At 43.2% G+C, this 15,722-nt stretch overlaps 1 protein-coding gene across 1 annotated transcript in view; it reads right to left on the minus strand.

Annotated features, from left to right (window-relative positions):
* The window catches only part of LOC307130284 (uncharacterized protein), a gene marked incomplete at both ends in the record, with an annotated part of 58,280 nt that overhangs the window by 9,940 nt on the left and 32,618 nt on the right, over positions 1–15,722 (minus strand). Inside the window, 12 exons of the mRNA XM_079823253.1 lie at positions 6,447–6,519; positions 6,603–6,750; positions 6,820–7,012; positions 7,099–7,256; positions 7,330–7,427; positions 7,499–7,686; positions 7,763–7,945; positions 14,678–14,750; positions 14,834–14,981; positions 15,051–15,243; positions 15,330–15,487; positions 15,561–15,658. Coding sequence (XP_079679379.1) covers positions 6,447–6,519; positions 6,603–6,750; positions 6,820–7,012; positions 7,099–7,256; positions 7,330–7,427; positions 7,499–7,686; positions 7,763–7,945; positions 14,678–14,750; positions 14,834–14,981; positions 15,051–15,243; positions 15,330–15,487; positions 15,561–15,658 — 1,711 coding nt within the window. The remainder of the gene's footprint in view (positions 1–6,446; positions 6,520–6,602; positions 6,751–6,819; positions 7,013–7,098; positions 7,257–7,329; positions 7,428–7,498; positions 7,687–7,762; positions 7,946–14,677; positions 14,751–14,833; positions 14,982–15,050; positions 15,244–15,329; positions 15,488–15,560; positions 15,659–15,722) is intronic.

A 15,722-nucleotide genomic window follows, 5' to 3' on the forward strand; every position in this document is an offset into this window, starting at 1 on the left:
CTTCTGAGGAAACTGTTGACTAGCTTGTTGTTGAACCTTCTGAGGAAACTGTTGACTAGCTTGTTGTTGAACCTTCTGAGGAAACTGTTGACTAGCTTGTTGTTGAACCTTCTGAGGAAACTGTTGACTAGCTAGCTGTTGAACCTTCAGAGGAAACTGTTGACTAGCTTGTTGTTGAACCTTCAGAGGAAACTGTTGACTAGCTTGTTGTTGAACCTTCAGAGGAAACTGTTGACTAGCTTGTTGTTGAACCTTCTGAGGAAACTGTTGACTAGCTTGTTGTTGAACCTGCTGAGGAAACTGGGGCAAATTACTCCACTGTGGAACAGCATGACAAAAAGCACAAAACCACACACAAAGTGCCAGCGATTGAACAGCACACCAGCTTCCTGCCATTGTTCAACAGCTAGTCACACTGTTGAGATGATGCCCTTTGGTCTTTTTGTATTCTACAGATTTTGGCTAATTAACGATAATCCCTCCCTCTTCATGAACAGTCATGATTCTCCAGACTTGCCCAAATGGGAGCTTATGCTACCAGAAAATTCTCATCAAAATGATACGCATGTGATGTAGGCCTATATTGACTCCAATTAGTCAGATTTGTCATATTGAAGACAAATAAAAAGGTTCATGCTCAGGTTTGCTACTGGAGCTTGCCCAAAGTACTTTGGGTAGATGTTTGGTGCATTCCGCTTTGCTTGTAGACTAGCATTACTACTTTTACAATATCTTTATATGGCAGAAATAGTAAGAGTAGTCTGTAGTTCCAAATTTAGCAACACACTCACAAACCTCCCTAAGCACTTCCCCTCGGGGCAATCCCTGTCGCCAGTTTGAAGTGTTCCACAAGTGGACAAGAGAGGTTTATGTGGACAGACCCTCGACTCCTTAGACAGAGGGGACCAGTCTACTCATATATACTTTAATTACAAAATAAATGTAACTGTAATCAGTTACTTATGAAAATGTTAATTATTACAAAGGGGGTTACATCTGAATATTTTCTGTAAAAAGCTAGGATATGTTGAATAATATGAATTTGTTGCTTTGCCTGTGCAGGATGCCTCTTGCCATTTACAGTGTTTTTTTTTTATATACAATTGCTAGGACCCATTTCTCAATACTTAGGTCACTTTTTCAAAACTCTTCACACAGTTCTCCTAACAAACTTTCAGCTCGGCACAGCAGATCATTTCACATTCAAAATGCACTAAAACTACCAAAACACAATTCTTTCCCCTAGCAAAGGTTTTCAACCAACACGCACACACTTTGTCAATCCCCAAACGGACGAGGCGTTTATACTTGACGCACTCGCCGTTGTACTATTCTGTGAAACGACAGAGGGCGACTCGGAGTAATTGTTCTATAAACCATCAGGAAACAGCAGTGAGAGAAGAATGTAGCTACACAGGTGACCATATTTATTTGAATAAACTTCACCAAAAACCACACTACAAAAGAATCGTGTAAAACTCAGTAAACCTTGATTGCTAATCATTAATACGGTGTATGCTTTCGATTTACCCCGAAAGAAAGTGAAATATGACAACCTGCCCCATAGGTGGGGCACATTAACATGACAGCTTGATGTTATCAGATACAATCAAATAAAACAACAAGACAAAATACAAATTAACTTTCAAATAAAATAATGGCATCATTAAAAATATACTAATTTCTTCTGAACATTGACTGTCATTCTTTCCTCAATAGAATAGCATAGTTCTAATAGGGGCACATTGTAACAGTTACAACATGCCCCACCTGTGCAACTGGGATTTAAACCCGTCTAGTGTCTTCTGCTGGTTAGAGCAGCATTAAAAGAACTCTCAACTTGGTCTTATTTTCAATAAACTTAAGAAATGTACGTCTGTTATGTTAAATGTTCAGTGAGAGCGTCCAAAGAATTATTAATTGGTGCAGTTTCTCTAAATAATGTTGATATGGCAACTAGTAAATACATTAGGTTTCATCATCCCGGCATGTGTGGAAAGTTAACCTGTTACAACTAGCCCCGCGTTTAAATTCCAGACGGAGAAAAATAATAACTTCTGTACCTCTGCAAGTCACATAGCATGCAGCCATAGGGTTTCAGACTAAATGGGACTTGCAAAGGTACAGTCAGTTCCACCACATTTGCAGAATAAGGCACTCTTTCCAGGTCAAAAGCAAAGTGACAAGTCAGATACAAGCAAGGATTGATGTCAGTTTTATTGAGAAACTTTCTTTTGCCCTTGAACAATTACAGGACCAAGTGTGGCCTTGCCTTCCCACTGAACACCTAGAGAGAAGAAAAAGAGCAAAGTTAGGAGCACTTAAAACATCAAAAGCAACCTTAAAGCAAGAGCTACCGACCTCCATAGGGAGAAGCAGCAATTCCACCATCAGGACCACATGTTGAGTCACAGCAACCACAAACTTGGTCATTTCCATCAGCAGCAAACCACCTGCAACAAGACAAAGCACTTTCAACATGAGCAAAGTCAGCTTTTTAAAAAAAGAATAAGTGCAACGTACCCATTGGCAAAGGAACAGGATTTGCGCTGAGCGTCACTGGGTGCAGAAGCAATAGTTGCCTTCAGAACACATGTTATGTAGATCTACAAGGGATGACAGACAAGTCAGAAAACCAAAGCAGATGGGAAGAGAAGTCGAATTAACTCTTGTGGTACATACAGAAGGACTGGTGCTCTCCTGGAACATGAATGCCTCCAGCTGGAACTGGATCTTGTCAACCTGGGACCGAGGCATGAAGCGGGAGCTGGAAGCTGTAGCCTTGGCATCCACAAAGCACCTGACGACAAAGTCACCACAAAGAGCAACTCATGAATGTTTAAAAAGAGCAAACAAAACAGTCCTATAGCATCAAGAGCCATGACCTTACCCATGATTCTCAATGAAGGAATATCTCGGAAGGGAGTTCACGTCAGGCACCTGAGTGGCCACACAGCTGTCCACAAACACACGCAGAGGCACATGATTGTACTGCTTCACAGATGCCTCGATGTTAATAACGCCACCCAGGAAATAGGAGTATGAAGGCCTCTGGTAGGACCAATCGTCTACAAAAGAGAAGGAACACCCTAGGAAGAGCCACATTTGCAAGGTCGAAGGTCCAAAGAAAGTGCACTTACCCAGCATGAGCTTCAGGGAGAACATCAAGACTTCTTCACCAACCTTGGTTGAGGCATAAGGGACCCATGTTGGCCTCAAGGCATCACTGCTTACATTGTGTAGCCTGTGGTTCATGAAAGTACCCATTAAATGGTCTCCCAGTTGCACAAGCAGTGAAAGTCACAGAGGTCACTTACCTTTGATAGTGGCATTGAACGCCAACAATTGCACCATCGGCCCGGGTAATCGGAGTACCTGCAAGAGCCTCAGGGGTGTAGGTAAGAGAGAAGGTGTAGACAAGCTCATCCTCATTCATCTGTAAGAGATTGTAGTTAAAACAAGACAGTTCCTCATGAAGGTGTAATCATTATTATGAATGAGAGAAAGTGCATTGTGCAATACGGTGGACAAACACTTCAAGCAGGAGAAAACAACTGCAGAGCTTAAAACATGCATTGGTATGAACGGGCCTTAAGAAATGTTTATGCCAGCTGCCCTGGCATTGCAAATACAACATACAACAGCAGTGTGAACTGACGGTCCTTGAAGAGGACTTTGGATATCCTCAATTTGAACAAACAACCGATTAAGATTTAGGAGTTCTTACCATCTGCACGCTGTTGCAGTCCTGTAATTCATACTCAAAGATGAGCACCCTAGACTCAGAGTCCTGACCAGCAACAGGACATCCACCTAAAGACAGACCAGTTGGCTGGATCAACTGACCATTGCTAAACAAGTCCTGCTGGACTTCTACAAGAACCCGGTTCTCTCCGCATTGAACCGCTACGCTGCTGGGAGTCACGGGTTGCCTCAACTGGAAGTCCACCGCCAACTCGCTCTGCACCTCGGGAACGACCGGATACCTCCAATCCAAAGGCTTCACTGGACCCTGCAACAGCTGCTTCTCCTGAAGGCCAAAAGGCTCCTGTGCAAGGCCTCTGGAGGCAGGACCCAAAGGACTCTGAAATGGAGAAGCCGCTTGCAAAGGATTCCAGAGCTCTGGAGCAGAAAAGGCAGGACTTCTGAAATCTGGATCTGATTTTTGCACCATGCTTCTTGGACTTTGACTGTGCATCAAACTTCCCCACGCATCAGGCAGATCAAACACAACAATCACAACCACCACTAACACACCTCTCAGAAGCTCCATCCTAGCAAACTTTGACACAAATGCCACAACACACACCAGTGCTTGGCTTTGCCATTTTGTACAGCTTTGAATGAAGGTGGCTCATCCCCTTTTAGTTGAATTGATTGCCTTTGATTCTCCTCTGGACCTGTAGAGTTTATATGCATCTCTGGGACCCACAGCTCTGCACAATTTGTATGTCTCTCTTATCTGACAAATTGAGGGGGACATTTACATGACACCATTTTCAAATGAAACTTTAAATGCATTGTGTTCATTTACACAACAACAGTGCTTTGTGGGCCTTAAAAATGCAAACTTTTAAAAACAGGGTTTCAAAGTTTTTGAAAATGAGACCATTATTGTCTCCATGTAAACTACAAAAACATGAATTTGTGAAAACTGTGACATCATGCGCATGCATATTGCGTGTTTAGTCTATAGGCACGTAGTGTTTCTTTGCAAAGTGTCATCGCCATCTACTGGATTCTCTGCAGAGATTCTCCTAGAGATTTAATCAGATCAAGATACGTCATATTTGCACAGTCTAATCTAAAGGCCTTGGTGATGTTTTCCCTGAAGGTCGTGTCAGTGGCGGCCTCACAAAGTTCGATGGTTCGCCATGACACAGGAAGCTGTTGTAAGTCGGGCATACAATGTCCGATCTGCCCCAAACTTCAGATGTTTGATAAGAGTCCTGGCCTGAAGACATCTACATATGAGTTTCAGAATTAGGCATGGCAAAATGGCTCGATAGCGCCACCTACAACATTTCAACGAAGTGCCCCTCCCGCTACGTTTCACGTACAGGTATGAAATTCGGTACACAGCCCAATACCTACAAAAAATCTCCTGCTACAAAATCAACGACACAGAGGGAAGATAGTGAGGGAAGGGCATGAAAAAGTGAATTGAAACACAGTCATTCATTTTTGTCCACTTGCCCTCAGCTTCTTATTCTTGAACATCAGCAGTTTATGCAACTGGCCACAGACCTACGTTTTGTCAAATTTTCCACCAAAATGTCTCTAGGAAAAATGTGTGATACAAAGAGCAAGAAGAGTTAACAGGACTAAGACTTAAGTTAATGATGGGACACTAAAATGGACAAATATAATAGTAGACCCCATTTTGAAATGTGTATTTCACAAACCTAATACACCAACAGTTAGCTCTTCAAACCAGTTAAATATAATTCAAATGGGATGCATTTCCTTGACAGCATGGATACTAGTCAAATTGCCTTCCACGTTCTGTTTTTAATGGTGCAGCAACAACAAGCACAGACAGTTAAACAAAGTAGCTTATTTTGTCCAAATCTACAGAAGCGACATGGTTTAGACCAGTTAATGTCACACTCTGGAAACGGTTTATAAAGACCCCTTTCATGAGTGAAGGTTAAAAGTCAAAAAAGTTTAAAACATTTTAGACCGCATTTACACCTGTATTTAGCATAGTCCACTTGTGATTGGACTGATAAACGCTTTAGTACCAGGTGTAAACAGGCCCTCAGACAGCAACTCAGGTGTGATACACCAGTTAAGGGACTAAACCAGCTTTTATTAAAGCACCAGTCTACTTTTCAATAAACATTGGGGCTAGCCTAAAGAAAAAAGGCTGGTCACAATTTGGGATTAAAAAGGACAATGCAGGTTGATACTGATTTCATTGCAGATGCAATGCTGTACTTGCATGACTTCGGGGGGCTTTCAAATAGCATTAGCAAAAAACAGAGGGACTTGGCATGCTTGAATATCAGTACAAGCAGTTATGTTAGTCCAGCCATAAAGCCACAAGTAGAGACCAAAACAGATTCCATTAAGAACAGGGACCCAGGTTAGCAACTGGAACTTGGCAAATAGGTCAGGTTTGGGCAGAAACTTGGCTTGTTTAGTTCAAGTCAAGCATAACCTTGAAGCAAAAAAAGGGAACTCTGGTTTAGTAGTGTAGCCCAATAAATCAAACTGAGAACAGTCATGAAAGATCAATACCAAAGAGACAGTTGAGTTAAGAAGTTTATTAAAACTACTAAAGTCACATGACCAGGTTAACTTCTCCACTAGACACCACAGTTTGCCCACTAGAGATGGTCTTGACGTTAGCATCTCTTCCTGGAAAAGAAGTGGTAGAATCGTGAGGCATTTAAAAACCAAATTCTCATGGTTCCTGAAGTCAGTTTACAACAAGCACTCACTTTTCCTAGTGCAGCTTTGCTCACAGGAGCCAGAAGAGGGATGGCACACTGCTGTACTACAGTGGATGAAGATCTAACAGAGGGGGGAAAGGGATAAGCCACGGAAAGAAAAACAACACCTAATATTAAGGATTCAGGTAAGGCTGCAGAGCATACGGTTTCCTGTAGAGGAGCCAGTGATGCTGGATCCACAAATGTGAACATCTTCACAACAAAGCGCTTGTAGTGGGTTGGGAACTGAAGACCAGAAGATCCAGCCACCGGAACCAATGAGGTCAGGTAACGGTCATCCTGGTAAGGGCATCTGAAAGGTAAAGAGGCAGTCAGAAGTGCCTTACAGCACACTAGATGGATAAAGACTGGCCTTACTCACCCATCGACCAGAAGGTCCCACTGGGGTAGACTGAGTGGACTGGGGGTTGATGTCGCCCAGCAACGTCCCAGCATTAGGACAATGTTGGGGTCGGTCCTCTCCAAAATGCGCACCTCAACATACACAGGCTCCCGCAGGACTTTTGTGACGGGATAATCAGCATCACCGTAGTAGGACGTGTATGCCTCATCCCCTGAGGAAGAAAACCAGCGTTTAACCAGAAACTGCTGCAACCTGGAGTTTTAGAAAATACTTATGCATACTTGGACAGACACTTACCTTCTGCACAGCCTTTGGTGACACATTGACCATTTGCCAGTCTAAGCTCCACCCTGAGGGGTCCAGAAGCCGCTACTGGTGGAGGTGCAGGAACAGTGTTGACCTCCACAACCAGAGCTTCCACAGAAGTAGCAGAGTACCTACACTGGAAGAGAAGCCTAGACAACAAATAGTGAGCTTGTAGCCTTTGTCAAGGATTCATATTTTTTCTAAATAAAATAAAATGCCTACTCAAAATGGCTGTCCCTTGTGATGGAACCAAGTGGTCCGACACCCACTTCATACGAGGAGGTCATTCGGTTTTCATACACCACATATCCACCGTCCTCCTGCAAATAGTAACTGTTGGCATCCAGGCCATTCCAAGCCATGCAGAACAGAACCACAAGCAGCTACTCACCATCATGCTTGTGCCACATGCAGTGACAGGGAACTGGTATATAGCAAAGGAAGGTGTGGATCCCACAGGACTGCAAGGTGGGTCGTTTCCACCCAGGAGACGGACTGAATCCAGGCTCAAGCGAGGTAGTGTAACATCTCTTGCCACCACTACCACAAACTGACCATCTCTTATACACTGGACAGTCACTGGAACAAGGTACAAGAGCAGGTTATTACTGAGGAGTGGTTTAACATGAACACCTTTGCATTGACTCACTCTTACCTGCCTTCCCATAGAAACACTGCTGTCCGTTAAAGCAGCAGTTGATAGCTTCACACTCAGCACCACTGATACCAGGTGGGCCACATTGGATCTGCTCATAATCAGCTACAGCACATTTGTCAAGGGGCTCTGCCTGCGCCACTGGCTGCTTAGACTGAACCTGCTGATGAAACTGTTGACTAGCTTGTTGTTGAACCTGCTGAGGAAACTGTTGACTAGCTTGTTGTTGAACCTGCTGAGGAAACTGTTGACTAGCTTGTTGTTGAACCTGCTGAGGAAACTGTTGACTAGCTTGTTGTTGAACCTGCTGAGGAAACTGTTGACTAGCTTGTTGTTGAACCTGCTGAGGAAACTGTTGACTAGCTTGTTGTTGAACCTTCTGAGGAAACTGTTGACTAGCTTGTTGTTGAACCTTCTGAGGAAACTGTTGACTAGCTTGTTGTTGAACCTTCTGAGGAAACTGTTGACTAGCTTGTTGTTGAACCTTCTGAGGAAACTGTTGACTAGCTTGTTGTTGAACCTTCTGAGGAAACTGTTGACTAGCTAGCTGTTGAACCTTCAGAGGAAACTGTTGACTAGCTTGTTGTTGAACCTTCAGAGGAAACTGTTGACTAGCTAGCTGTTGAACCTTCAGAGGAAACTGTTGACTAGCTTGTTGTTGAACCTTCAGAGGAAACTGTTGAACCTTCTGAGGAAACTGTTGACTAGCTTGTTGTTGAACCTTCTGAGGAAACTGTTGACTAGCTTGTTGTTGAACCTGCTGAGGAAACTGGGGCAAATTACTCCACTGTGGAACAGCATGACAAAAAGCACAAAACCACACACAAAGTGCCAGCGATTGAACAGCACACCAGCTTCCTGCCATTGTTCAACAGCTAGTCACACTGTTGAGATGATGCCCTTTGGTCTTTTTGTATTCTACAGATTTTGGCTAATTAACGATAATCCCTCCCTCTTCATGAACAGTCATGATTCTCCAGACTTGCCCAAATGGGAGCTTATGCTACCAGAAAATTCTCATCAAAATGATACGCATGTGATGTAGGCCTATATTGACTCCAATTAGTCAGATTTGTCATATTGAAGACAAATAAAAAGGTTCATGCTCAGGTTTGCTACTGGAGCTTGCCCAAAGTACTTTGGGTAGATGTTTGGTGCATTCCGCTTTGCTTGTAGACTAGCATTACTACTTTTACAATATCTTTATATGGCAGAAATAGTAAGAGTAGTCTGTAGTTCCAAATTTAGCAACACACTCACAAACCTCCCTAAGCACTTCCCCTCGGGGCAATCCCTGTCGCCAGTTTGAAGTGTTCCACAAGTGGACAAGAGAGGTTTATGTGGACAGACCCTCGACTCCTTAGACAGAGGGGACCAGTCTACTCATATATACTTTAATTACAAAATAAATGTAACTGTAATCAGTTACTTATGAAAATGTTAATTATTACAAAGGGGGTTACATCTGAATATTTTCTGTAAAAAGCTAGGATATGTTGAATAATATGAATTTGTTGCTTTGCCTGTGCAGGATGCCTCTTGCCATTTACAGTGTTTTTTTTTTATATACAATTGCTAGGACCCATTTCTCAATACTTAGGTCACTTTTTCAAAACTCTTCACACAGTTCTCCTAACAAACTTTCAGCTCGGCACAGCAGATCATTTCACATTCAAAATGCACTAAAACTACCAAAACACAATTCTTTCCCCTAGCAAAGGTTTTCAACCAACACGCACACACTTTGTCAATCCCCAAACGGACGAGGCGTTTATACTTGACGCACTCGCCGTTGTACTATTCTGTGAAACGACAGAGGGCGACTCGGAGTAATTGTTCTATAAACCATCAGGAAACAGCAGTGAGAGAAGAATGTAGCTACACAGGTGACCATATTTATTTGAATAAACTTCACCAAAAACCACACTACAAAAGAATCGTGTAAAACTCAGTAAACCTTGATTGCTAATCATTAATACGGTGTATGCTTTCGATTTACCCCGAAAGAAAGTGAAATATGACAACCTGCCCCATAGGTGGGGCACATTAACATGACAGCTTGATGTTATCAGATACAATCAAATAAAACAACAAGACAAAATACAAATTAACTTTCAAATAAAATAATGGCATCATTAAAAATATACTAATTTCTTCTGAACATTGACTGTCATTCTTTCCTCAATAGAATAGCATAGTTCTAATAGGGGCACATTGTAACAGTTACAACATGCCCCACCTGTGCAACTGGGATTTAAACCCGTCTAGTGTCTTCTGCTGGTTAGAGCAGCATTAAAAGAACTCTCAACTTGGTCTTATTTTCAATAAACTTAAGAAATGTACGTCTGTTATGTTAAATGTTCAGTGAGAGCGTCCAAAGAATTATTAATTGGTGCAGTTTCTCTAAATAATGTTGATATGGCAACTAGTAAATACATTAGGTTTCATCATCCCGGCATGTGTGGAAAGTTAACCTGTTACAACTAGCCCCGCGTTTAAATTCCAGACGGAGAAAAATAATAACTTCTGTACCTCTGCAAGTCACATAGCATGCAGCCATAGGGTTTCAGACTAAATGGGACTTGCAAAGGTACAGTCAGTTCCACCACATTTGCAGAATAAGGCACTCTTTCCAGGTCAAAAGCAAAGTGACAAGTCAGATACAAGCAAGGATTGATGTCAGTTTTATTGAGAAACTTTCTTTTGCCCTTGAACAATTACAGGACCAAGTGTGGCCTTGCCTTCCCACTGAACACCTAGAGAGAAGAAAAAGAGCAAAGTTAGGAGCACTTAAAACATCAAAAGCAACCTTAAAGCAAGAGCTACCGACCTCCATAGGGAGAAGCAGCAATTCCACCATCAGGACCACATGTTGAGTCACAGCAACCACAAACTTGGTCATTTCCATCAGCAGCAAACCACCTGCAACAAGACAAAGCACTTTCAACATGAGCAAAGTCAGCTTTTTAAAAAAAGAATAAGTGCAACGTACCCATTGGCAAAGGAACAGGATTTGCGCTGAGCGTCACTGGGTGCAGAAGCAATAGTTGCCTTCAGAACACATGTTATGTAGATCTACAAGGGATGACAGACAAGTCAGAAAACCAAAGCAGATGGGAAGAGAAGTCGAATTAACTCTTGTGGTACATACAGAAGGACTGGTGCTCTCCTGGAACATGAATGCCTCCAGCTGGAACTGGATCTTGTCAACCTGGGACCGAGGCATGAAGCGGGAGCTGGAAGCTGTAGCCTTGGCATCCACAAAGCACCTGACGACAAAGTCACCACAAAGAGCAACTCATGAATGTTTAAAAAGAGCAAACAAAACAGTCCTATAGCATCAAGAGCCATGACCTTACCCATGATTCTCAATGAAGGAATATCTCGGAAGGGAGTTCACGTCAGGCACCTGAGTGGCCACACAGCTGTCCACAAACACACGCAGAGGCACATGATTGTACTGCTTCACAGATGCCTCGATGTTAATAACGCCACCCAGGAAATAGGAGTATGAAGGCCTCTGGTAGGACCAATCGTCTACAAAAGAGAAGGAACACCCTAGGAAGAGCCACATTTGCAAGGTCGAAGGTCCAAAGAAAGTGCACTTACCCAGCATGAGCTTCAGGGAGAACATCAAGACTTCTTCACCAACCTTGGTTGAGGCATAAGGGACCCATGTTGGCCTCAAGGCATCACTGCTTACATTGTGTAGCCTGTGGTTCATGAAAGTACCCATTAAATGGTCTCCCAGTTGCACAAGCAGTGAAAGTCACAGAGGTCACTTACCTTTGATAGTGGCATTGAACGCCAACAATTGCACCATCGGCCCAGGTAATCGGAGTACCTGCAAGAGCCTCAGGGGTGTAGGTAAGAGAGAAGGTGTAGACAAGCTCATCCTCATTCATCTGTAAGAGATTGTAGTTAAAACAAGACAGTTCCTCATGAAGGTGTAATCATTATTATGAATGAGAGAAAGTGCATTGTGCAATACGGTGGACAAACACTTCAAGCAGGAGAAAACAACTGCAGAGCTTAAAACATGCATTGGTATGAACGGGCCTTAAGAAATGTTTATGCCAGCTGCCCTGGCATTGCAAATACAACATACAACAGCAGTGTGAACTGACGGTCCTTGAAGAGGACTTTGGATATCCTCAATTTGAACAAACAACCGATTAAGATTTAGGAGTTCTTACCATCTGCACGCTGTTGCAGTCCTGTAATTCATACTCAAAGATGAGCACCCTAGACTCAGAGTCCTGACCAGCAACAGGACATCCACCTAAAGACAGACCAGTTGGCTGGATCAACTGACCATTGCTAAACAAGTCCTGCTGGACTTCTACAAGAACCCGGTTCTCTCCGCATTGAACCGCTACGCTGCTGGGAGTCACGGGTTGCCTCAACTGGAAGTCCACCGCCAACTCGCTCTGCACCTCGGGAACGACCGGATACCTCCAATCCAAAGGCTTCACTGGACCCTGCAACAGCTGCTTCTCCTGAAGGCCAAAAGGCTCCTGTGCAAGGCCTCTGGAGGCAGGACCCAAAGGACTCTGAAATGGAGAAGCCGCTTGCAAAGGATTCCAGAGCTCTGGAGCAGAAAAGGCAGGACTTCTGAAATCTGGATCTGATTTTTGCACCATGCTTCTTGGACTTTGACTGTGCATCAAACTTCCCCACGCATCAGGCAGATCAAACACAACAATCACAACCACCACTAACACACCTCTCAGAAGCTCCATCCTAGCAAACTTTGACACAAATGCCACAACACACACCAGTGCTTGGCTTTGCCATTTTGTACAGCTTTGAATGAAGGTGGCTCATCCCCTTTTAGTTGAATTGATTGCCTTTGATTCTCCTCTGGACCTGTAGAGTTTATATGCATCTCTGGGACCCACAGCTCTGCACAATTTGTATGTCTCTCTTATCTGACAAATTGAGGGGGACATTTACATGACACCATTTTCAAATGAAACTTTAAATGCATTGTGTTCATTTACACAACAACAGTGCTTTGTGGGCCTTAAAAATGCAAACTTTTAAAAACAGGGTTTCAAAGTTTTTGAAAATGAGACCATTATTGTCTCCATGTAAACTACAAAAACATGAATTTGTGAAAACTGTGACATCATGCGCATGCATATTGCGTGTTTAGTCTATAGGCACGTAGTGTTTCTTTGCAAAGTGTCATCGCCATCTACTGGATTCTCTGCAGAGATTCTCCTAGAGATTTAATCAGATCAAGATACGTCATATTTGCACAGTCTAATCTAAAGGCCTTGGTGATGTTTTCCCTGAAGGTCGTGTCAGTGGCGGCCTCACAAAGTTCGATGGTTCGCCATGACACAGGAAGCTGTTGTAAGTCGGGCATACAATGTCCGATCTGCCCCAAACTTCAGATGTTTGATAAGAGTCCTGGCCTGAAGACATCTACATATGAGTTTCAGAATTAGGCATGGCAAAATGGCTCGATAGCGCCACCTACAACATTTCAACGAAGTGCCCCTCCCGCTACGTTTCACGTACAGGTATGAAATTCGGTACACAGCCCAATACCTACAAAAAATCTCCTGCTACAAAATCAACGACACAGAGGGAAGATAGTGAGGGAAGGGCATGAAAAAGTGAATTGAAACACAGTCATTCATTTTTGTCCACTTGCCCTCAGCTTCTTATTCTTGAACATCAGCAGTTTATGCAACTGGCCACAGACCTACGTTTTGTCAAATTTTCCACCAAAATGTCTCTAGGAAAAATGTGTGATACAAAGAGCAAGAAGAGTTAACAGGACTAAGACTTAAGTTAATGATGGGACACTAAAATGGACAAATATAATAGTAGACCCCATTTTGAAATGTGTATTTCACAAACCTAATACACCAACAGTTAGCTCTTCAAACCAGTTAAATATAATTCAAATGGGATGCATTTCCTTGACAGCATGGATACTAGTCAAATTGCCTTCCACGTTCTGTTTTTAATGGTGCAGCAACAACAAGCACAGACAGTTAAACAAAGTAGCTTATTTTGTCCAAATCTACAGAAGCGACATGGTTTAGACCAGTTAATGTCACACTCTGGAAATGGTTTATAAAGACCCCTTTCATGAGTGAAGGTTAAAAGTCAAAAAAGTTTAAAACATTTTAGACCGCATTTACACCTGTATTTAGCATAGTCCACTTGTGATTGGACTGATAAACGCTTTAGTACCAGGTGTAAACAGGTCCTCAGACAGCAACTCAGGTGTGATACACCAGTTAAGGGACTAAACCAGCTTTTATTAAAGCACCAGTCTACTTTTCAATAAACATTGGGGCTAGCCTAAAGAAAAAAGGCTGGTCACAATTTGGGATTAAAAAGGACAATGCAGGTTGATACTGATTTCATTGCAGATGCAATGCTGTACTTGCATGACTTCGGGGGGCTTTCAAATAGCATTAGCAAAAAACAGAGGGACTTGGCATGCTTGAATATCAGTACAAGCAGTTATGTTAGTCCAGCCATAAAGCCACAAGTAGAGACCAAAACAGATTCCATTAAGAACAGGGACCCAGGTTAGCAACTGGAACTTGGCAAATAGGTCAGGTTTGGGCAGAAACTTGGCTTGTTTAGTTCAAGTCAAGCATAACCTTGAAGCAAAAAAAGGGAACTCTGGTTTAGTAGTGTAGCCCAATAAATCAAACTGAGAACAGTCATGAAAGATCAATACCAAAGAGACAGTTGAGTTAAGAAGTTTATTAAAACTACTAAAGTCACATGACCAGGTTAACTTCTCCACTAGACACCACAGTTTGCCCACTAGAGATGGTCTTGACGTTAGCATCTCTTCCTGGAAAAGAAGTGGTAGAATCGTGAGGCATTTAAAAACCAAATTCTCATGGTTCCTGAAGTCAGTTTACAACAAGCACTCACTTTTCCTAGTGCAGCTTTGCTCACAGGAGCCAGAAGAGGGATGGCACACTGCTGTACTACAGTGGATGAAGATCTAACAGAGGGGGGAAAGGGATAAGCCACGGAAAGAAAAACAACACCTAATATTAAGGATTCAGGTAAGGCTGCAGAGCATACGGTTTCCTGTAGAGGAGCCAGTGATGCTGGATCCACAAATGTGAACATCTTCACAACAAAGCGCTTGTAGTGGGTTGGGAACTGAAGACCAGAAGATCCAGCCACCGGAACCAATGAGGTCAGGTAACGGTCATCCTGGTAAGGGCATCTGAAAGGTAAAGAGGCAGTCAGAAGTGCCTTACAGCACACTAGATGGATAAAGACTGGCCTTACTCACCCATCGACCAGAAGGTCCCACTGGGGTAGACTGAGTGGACTGGGGGTTGATGTCGCCCAGCAACGTCCCAGCATTAGGACAATGTTGGGGTCGGTCCTCTCCAAAATGCGCACCTCAACATACACAGGCTCCCGCAGGACTTTTGTGACGGGATAATCAGCATCACCGTAGTAGGACGTGTATGCCTCATCCCCTGAGGAAGAAAACCAGCGTTTAACCAGAAACTGCTGCAACCTGGAGTTTTAGAAAATACTTATGCATACTTGGACAGACACTTACCTTCTGCACAGCCTTTGGTGACACATTGACCATTTGCCAGTCTAAGCTCCACCCTGAGGGGTCCAGAAGCCGCTACTGGTGGAGGTGCAGGAACAGTGTTGACCTCCACAACCAGAGCTTCCACAGAAGTAGCAGAGTACCTACACTGGAAGAGAAGCCTAGACAACAAATAGTGAGCTTGTAGCCTTTGTCAAGGATTCATATTTTTTCTAAATAAAATAAAATGCCTACTCAAAATGGCTGTCCCTTGTGATGGAACCAAGTGGTCCGACACCCACTTCATACGAGGAGGTCATTCGGTTTTCATACACCACATATCCACCGTCCTCCTGCAAATAGTAACTGTTGGCATCCAGGCCATTCCAAGCCATGCAGAACAGAACCACAAGCAGC

Source organism: Gobio gobio (genome assembly GCF_949357685.1).
Source record: "Gobio gobio genome assembly, chromosome: 8".
Lineage (NCBI taxonomy): Eukaryota > Metazoa > Chordata > Actinopteri > Cypriniformes > Gobionidae > Gobio > Gobio gobio.